Genomic DNA, 7,927 nt, shown 5'->3' on the forward strand with positions numbered 1-7,927 from the left:
ACAAAACTACGTTATGTTACAGTCTTTTTGTTATAAGGTGTCAAAAACAATGTTTCTTGAAAATAAGTTTTTTATAATAAAAATAGCCAATATTTGTTGAGTAGTTATATGTCAGGCACCATGCTCCGTAGTCTAACAATTTGTCTTATTGAACATTAATAGCTTACTTGGGAGACAGAAAGTTATTATCCTCTTTATCTCATCAAGAAACGGAGGTGTCAGAGTGGTTAAGTAACTCGCCTAACATCACAAAGATAATATCTAACAGGGTCAGAGTGTGAATCCAGGTGTGCATTGACTCCAGAGCTTAACCATTACATTACACTGCCTCAAGTTGCACACAAGAATTCATCCTGCAAGTAAGCAAAGGTGTCCACTGAGATGAATGAAGCTTTCTGTTCTACACTGGCAGACCATATCCTTAACACAGTGACTGGCACACAGGAGGAGCTCAAAAGATACATGTTGAATGAATAAATATCAAAGGAGAATGACATGAGTGCCTTTTATATCTGCAATCCAATTAGAACAAAAAAAATCAGAAAAAACAAGTAATATATGCAGAAGTGTCAAGAGAAGGCAGAATAAAAGAGAAAATGTAGTTTATTGGGAAGAGAATCCTTATGGAAATGTGTTATTGGATCCTCGATTACTACACATTTACAGATCTAGGAATAATGAGGATACAAATAAATCTAAGATCTTCATGATGTTCATAAGCTTGGTGTTGGGAATGACAAAGGACATTAAAGACATACTACACAATCGTCAAAAAGGAAGAAAGTACTAAAGGGCAGGATTCTAACAATTACAGACTACAAAGGAACAGAACCATATAGAACAGAAAGAATCAGAGAACAGAGAAAGATCACTGGGAACTAGCCAGGGATGGAAGAAAGACTTCATCTCAAATTGGGACCTGAAGGTTTGAGCAGGTGATTCTCAAAAGACACATAGATATGGCTGGAACAATGATATTCCAATCGAAACCCTCAGGGAAATATCTTCTATATATATTTTCAAGAAACTAAATATATGCTCTAGTGTCTCTCATTTATTTCCACAAAAAATAAATTCGAGCTAAGTATTTGGGAGAGAAACTAAGGCACATAAATTAAATAACCTGCCTCAAAGGTAAAGTTTTAAAAATGTATTGACTTCCACTCTAATGTTCTAGCAGACAACATGGAACACCATTTTTAAAAGAGCTGGAGTTAACAGACACTAGAAATTATCTTGCTCAGAGAGATTCATCTGGTTGGAAACCTTTGGCTAAAAGCTACTGGAAAGTTAGGAATAACATTTTCTACAATTGAGTCCTTTTGGTAGAAAGCTGAGACACATGGTCTGGCACAGTGGCGCACACCTGCAATCCCAGCACTTTGGGAAGCCAAGATGGGGGGATTGCTTGAAGCCAGGAGTTCAAAACCAGCCTGGGCAACACAGCAAGACCCCATCTCTACAAAAAATACAAAAATTAGCAATACGTGGTGGTCTGCGCCTATAGTCCTAGCCACTCAGGAAGCTGAGGTGGGAGGATTGCTTGAGTCCAGGTGTTTGAGATTTGAGATTGCAGTGAGCTATGATCACATCACTGTACTCCAACCTGGGCAACAGTGGGAGACCTTGTCTCCTTAAAAAAAAAAAAAAGAAAGAAAAAAAGGAAAGAAAGAAAGCTAAGACACAGCCAAGCTACTCTGAGAGAGTTCTGAAAAACTGTCATATTCCACATAGAGATAATAAATAAAAGCAGCCACTGCCCACGGATTCTGACTCCACAGATGAGGTATACCTCTCTTGTGTAAACTGAGATTTAAGCTTAGCAGCAAAAGCTTTTCAAACTACAGATCTATTTTTTTTAGCATACCTACACCAGACAGCTACAAACACATTAACTAAAGAACACAAGAGATACCCAAAATGCCAATATTCAAACTGACTTTGTACTAAATCCTGAGTGACCATCCCAAAACTAAGTGATGTAAGAGTATTATTCCATTTTTGACTAGTGCCAACTATTATTAACATACACACTGAACTTCCTACAAGAACACCACACATCACTGCCATCTCAATATTCCTCTGAAAAGGATTATCATTTGGAGAAACAGAGGCTCAAATGATAAGGCCACCTATCTGAGGTCAACTGGAAATCAACGAGCACCAGGAATAGAATTTAAATTGTTTCCTAGTCCAGATCTCTAAGCATTTCAAACAGAAGGCAGCAGCTCAGTATAATCCCAACCATTATGGAACATGCCTTCCAGCAATAAAATAACAGATCACTCTCCTAACACAGACCATGAGCAAAGCAGTGCCTAGAAATCACAGTGTCAGTTAAATTCCATCTTCAGGGATGAGTCTGGTAGGCTCTCCACCACGATCAAAGCATGCCGGAGAACCAATGCTTTCCTTCTTTTGCTCTCTTTCATTAAAGAATAGGCTCTTTACCCGCAGTAGCTGAACTTTACCCAAGCTCCACAATTACTATAAAATAGGCCTGAGAAAAGGAAGACACAGTAAAGACAACTCTGCCAGAAATAAGGGCTGGCACGAAATGGCAGCGGAAGAAAAAGCAAACTGATTCTCAGAAGGTTCAAACCTTGTCCAGTGGAAATTTCAAAGAAGTCTCACTTCCAGCGGAGAGGTGAAGGAACTGATAGAAGAGAGGGCAGGCAATATGTGTAATAAATATTTACTGAGAACCTAGCACATGCTCTTCTGGGTGTTGAGAAGACAGCGGAGAACTGCTGGCACAAGAAACGAGCGACCTGGATGTTTAATTGTAGAAGGGAGGATGGCGGCAAGAATGAAGAGCTTCAAGCTGCAATGTGGAAGGCGGAGGTGTGGTGGGGTGGTATGGTTATAGCGTCAGAGTCGCCCAGACTTCGGTTTGAATCCTCACTTCATTGCTTGGCTAGCTCTGAGTTGACTTCTGAGTCATCTGTGAAATAGAAGGCACCTCGCGGAGTTGTGAGAATTGAATGAGACAGCGCACAGCAAGCACTTCGCCAGGGTCTGGCGCTAGTAAGCACGCTATGAGTGAAAACTGTACCTTCCATTTTTAATAGTTCCATCTTCCTGTCCCTAAAGCCTAGTATTCCCTAAAGCCTGGAATCTCTTGGAGGATTTGGGCATGTCGGCTGACGGATTCAATGCATTAAAAAAAAATGAACAGAGGAGCGGAAACGGAGGGCAGAAACTGCAGGGTGGCTCGGCGCAACACGAAACGATTCCTAACGAGAGCAAATGGGGATAACCAGGGAATCCCGCAAGGCACACCTGACGCCAGGGCAGGACACCAGGAACCTACAGTGGGGACGGAGGTGGAGGGTCCTCCCGGCGACCGCGAAGGGCCCCGTCGCGCCTCCAGGGCGCGTCACGGCCGGACGAGGAAGCGCGGGTGGGGCGCCAAGGAACGGGCCGGTGAGGAGGGGAGGAAATGAAAGGGACTTGGGTGAGGAGACCGGAGGCCCAGCGCGGAGGGAAGGAGTGAGGAGCCGGCCCCTTCCTGGAGAAATCTCTTCAGACCCCCGCACGCAGGGACCGTTTGGACGTAACCGCCTCCCTTTTCGGCGCCCATCCACCAAGCCGAGGTTCGCCCGGTCACTGCCGCCACATCCCGCCTCCAATTCCCGCCCTGCTTCCGCTCGGCTTCGACCCCCCCGCCTCACAACCACGCCGGTCCACTCGGCCCGCACCGCACCTCACACACGGCCCGCCGGCGGCCGCCGCCATCTTCGCGCGCGAGCGCCCCAGCCCCGCCCCCAGACGCGGCGCCCACGTGACCGCCCCTCCGGATCCGCACGCGGCAGGGGGCGTCTGTCACGTGACGGTGGTACGGGGCGGTGCCAAGATGGCGGCGCCCGAGGAGGTGAGGATCCGGCTGTATCGGTGGCTGAGACTGTGAGGACGGCGGCGGAGTTGCGACTTCTATGCTGTAGGTTGGAGGCTGAGGAGGGTGGCTGAACGCCATCTTCCAGGCCAGCGAGCGACCTGCAGTGGAGTTCCCTCCTTGCAGCTGGAGAACGGAGGGAGAAGGTTGCTGTCTGGGTGAAAGTGCCGCCCTCAGCTTGGCGGTGCTGAGGGGCCCAAAGTCCAAGGTCCCCTAGGCACCCCGGCTTCCCCGGAGCCCCACATTTAGAGACATGACCCGAGAGTGCTCACCCCCGACCCCCACCCCGACCGGGACACCGCTGAGTGGGTCGGTGCTGGCAGAGGCGGCAGTGGTGTTCGCAGTGGTGCTGAGCATCCATGCAGCCGTGTGGGACCGATACTCGTGGTGCGCCGTGGCCCTCGCGGTGCAGGCCTTCTACGTCCAATACAAGTGGGACCGTCTGCTACAGCACGGAAGCGCCGTCTTCCAGTTTCGAATGTCCGCGAACAGTGGTTTACTGCCCGCCTCTATGGTCATGCCTCTGTTTGGACTAGTCATGAAGGAGCGCTGCCAGGCTGCGGGGAATCCGTTCTTCGAGCGTTTTGGCATTGTGGTGGCAGCCACTGGTATGGCAGTGGCCCTCTTCTCATCAGTGTTGGCGCTGGGCATCACTCGCCCGGTGCCAAGCAACACTTGTGTCATCTCGGGTTTGGCCGGAGGTGTTATCATTTATATCATGAAGCACTCCTTGAGCGTGGGCGAAGTGATTGAAGTTTTGGAAGTCCTGCTAATCTTTGTTTATCTCAACATGATCCTGCTATACCTGCTGCCCCGCTGCTTCACCCCTGGTGAGGCGCTGCTAGTATTGGGTGGCATTAGCTTTGTCCTCAACCAGCTCATCAAGCGCTCTCTGACGGTGGTAGAAAGCCAGGGGGACCCAGTGGACTTCTTCCTACTGGTGATCGTGGTAGGGATGGTGCTCATGGGCATCTTCTTCAGCACCCTCTTTGTCTTCATGGACTCAGGGACCTGGGCCTCCTCCATCTTCTTCCACCTCATGACCTGCGTACTGGGCCTTGGCGTGGTTCTGCCCTGGCTGCACCGGCTCATCCGCAGGAACCCCCTGCTTTGGCTTCTTCAATTCCTCTTCCAGACAGACACCCGCATCTACCTCCTAGCCTATTGGTCTCTGCTGGCCACCTTGGCCTGCCTGGTGGTGCTCTACCAGAATGCCAAGCGGTCATCTTCTGAGTCCAAGAAGCACCAGGCCCCCACCATTGCCCGAAAGTATTTCCATTTTATTGTTGTAGCCACCTACGTCCCAGGTATCATCTTTGACCGGCCACTGCTTTATGTGGCTGCCACTGTATGTCTAGCAGTCTTCATCTTCCTGGAGTACGTGCGCTACTTCCGCATCAAGCCCTTGGGTCACTCTCTGCGGAGCCTCCTGTCCCTCTTCCTGGATGAACGAGATAGCGGACCACTCATTCTGACACACATCTACCTGCTCCTGGGCATGTCTCTTCCCATTTGGCTGGTCCCTAGACCCTGCACACAGAAGGGTAGCCTTGGGGGAGCCAGGGCCCTAGTCCCCTATGCTGGCGTCCTGGCCGTGGGTGTGGGTGATACTGTGGCCTCCATCTTTGGCAGCACCATGGGGGAGATCCACTGGCCTGGAACCAAAAAGACTTTTGAGGGGACCATGACGTCTATATTTGCACAGATCATTTCTGTAGCATTAATCTTAATCTTTGACAGTGGCGTGGACCTAAACTACAGTTACGCTTGGATTTTGGGGTCCATCAGCACTGTGTCCCTTCTAGAAGCATACACTACACAGATAGACAATCTCCTTTTGCCTCTCTACCTCCTGATACTGCTGATGGCCTAGCTGTCGAACAGCAACAGTGATGGAAGAAGCAGGGACGTGGGGAGCATGAATGGTCCCCACAGCAGCTAGCCACTTGGACATGAAGAGCCAAGCAGTAAAAAACAGATTTGATTTTTCAGTTGATTGAGATTTAAAATAAAAAAGCAAAGCTCTCCTGGTTCTAGTTTTGCTGATATTTAAAAAGAGAAAAGGCTTAAAGGATAGTACAACTCAAGTTTTCTGTAGACCCCCTTTTCTCACCTTGCAGTCTCAGATGGGGCCGCAGTGGACACTGGAGGCACTAAAGCATGATGGTTAATGCCTTAGTTTCTGGTGTCAAACTAATCTAGTCAGAATCCTTGGCTGCACAAATTCTTACCTGTGTGACCTTGGGTGAGTCACTTAACCAATCTGAGCCTCAGTTTTCCTGTCTGCAAGATAGAAATAATGATGGCCTGTACCTCATGGGGTGTTGTGAGAGTCCAGTGAGGTAAGGTGTGTGAAGTGTCCAGCCTAGGGCCCGCCCATGATGAGCAGTCAGTAAGGGAAAGTGTCATTGTTACCCAAGACCAGTCCTCATCTTAGCAAAAGCCCAGGTGAACCAAGGGGTTTTATGGTTTATACTTGGAAACCAGAGTGACTTTACTCTCCTGGCTTTACTTGGGGGTGGAGAACCCAAGAGTGGAGTGCGTGTGGTTTCTGTCTTTTGGGCTAGGAGGAACTGAAGGGAGAGGTGGGGTCAGCTTTTTGCATGTGTGGAAGGGCTGGGGAAGAGGATCAGATACTGGGCTGACGTCCTGTTTCAGCCAACCCCACTCCTGCCTGTGCTGCCTGGCGAGTGGTGCTCATAGAGAAGGGCGGACTGAACAGCACTGAGTCTTTGTCAAAGGGTCCCCCCTGACCCTTTCACATTCCAGTCGTATCCAAGCCCGTGTTTGTCTCTTCCTGTGGCCTAGAAAAGATCCACGGGGGTTGGGGGAGTTCCCTGAGAGTTCAGAATGGCTCTCCTCTGGGGCCCATGCTCCAGCCTTGCTCTCTAGGAGGACGGGCTCTGGGTCTGCCTGGTTCCCCACCACATCCCCGAAGGCTAGCACAGAGCCTGGCACAGAGCAGGATCTCAGTAGACATTCACTGAATGGACGAACACGTCCCATCGCTGAAAACATAGCACAGCAAGATCCCTGAGGCTGCACAATGTTCTCCCTCTTCTTCCCAGCCTGGCAGGGAGGGACATAGCAGGAAGAGGTGAGAATTTTTTTTTGAGACAGGGTCTTGCTCTGTCTCCCAGGCTAGAGTGCAGTGGCCTCGTCATAGCTCACTGTAACCTCAAACTCCTGGGTTCAAGCAATCCTCCTGCTTCAGCCTCTCAAGTAACTGGGACTGCAGGCACGCACTCCTAGGCCCAGCTAACTTTTCTATTTTTTGTAGAGACGTGGTCTCACTCATGCTCAGGCTGGTCTCAAACTCTTGGCCTCAAGTGATCCTCCTGCCTCAGCCTCCCAAAGGGCTAGGATCACAGGTGTGAGCCACTGCGCTTGGACAGAGGTGAGAACTTTGACCCACCAAGGCAGAAGCCAGGAGCAGAGCTCTAGAGAGCTGGAATCACTGCCAAATCCTTTCCCTCAGAGAAGAGTATTGAGACATTCATTTGGGGCCCAGTAGAAACCTGTTCTCTCCCAGTCCCTTGTACTGCTTGCCAAAGGAAGTGGCAAAATGTTGGTGAAGGAGCACCATCTTTGCCCCCCTGACTCCCTGGGTGGCCTTGGGAAAGGGCTCTATCCTCTGGGTCTTGGCTTGTCCATGTATACAGTAGTAGGGGGATGGACTAAATCAGGGTCACAAACTCAAACGGCCGCCAAGGCCAGGCAGGTGTCACAGTGTGGACAAGGGACTACATGGCCTCTAAGGAGGCAGCTCCAGCCAGTAGCCACCATGCTGGAGTGCAGGCCCAGTGCTGTCGATTGGGCACTTGTTCAAGGAAGCTTAGAAACCTGGATTGCTATGTGAAATCTCTCAAGTTTTAAAAAGGTTTTTTTTAAAAAAAAAAAAAAGGCCAGGCATGGTGGCTCACGCCTATAATGCTAGCTCTTTGGGAGGCTGAGGCGGGCGGATTGTTTGAGCTCAGGAGTTCGAAACCAGCCTGAGCAAGAGCGAGACCCCGTCTCTACTAAAAATTAGAA

General features: G+C 49.6%; 2 protein-coding genes across 2 annotated transcripts in view; one reads left to right on the forward strand and one right to left on the reverse strand.

The window, feature by feature from the left end:
* NUP188 (nucleoporin 188kDa) overlaps window positions 1-3,738 on the reverse strand; it is a 61,630-nt gene extending 57,892 nt beyond the window's left edge. Inside the window, exon 1 of the mRNA XM_012639649.1 lies at window positions 3,707-3,738. Coding sequence (XP_012495103.1) covers window positions 3,707-3,738 — 32 coding nt within the window. The remainder of the gene's footprint in view (window positions 1-3,706) is intronic.
* Window positions 3,731-5,924, forward strand: DOLK (dolichol kinase). Its single transcript, XM_012639784.1, has one exon. It carries the CDS (start codon window positions 4,149-4,151, stop codon window positions 5,766-5,768), a length of 1,620 nt encoding a protein of 539 aa, XP_012495238.1. The 5' UTR covers window positions 3,731-4,148; the 3' UTR covers window positions 5,769-5,924.
* Window positions 5,925-7,927: the final 2,003 nt, after the last annotated feature.

Source organism: Propithecus coquereli, unplaced genomic scaffold (assembly GCF_000956105.1).
Source record: "Propithecus coquereli isolate 6110/MARCELLA unplaced genomic scaffold, Pcoq_1.0 Scaffold142, whole genome shotgun sequence".
NCBI classification, from domain to species: domain Eukaryota; kingdom Metazoa; phylum Chordata; class Mammalia; order Primates; family Indriidae; genus Propithecus; species Propithecus coquereli.

Excerpts from the sequence above, each read along its gene's own strand:
- DOLK (XM_012639784.1), top strand. The coding sequence starts at position 4,149 with ATGACCCGAGAGTGCTCACCCCCGACCCCCACCCCGACCGGGACACCG.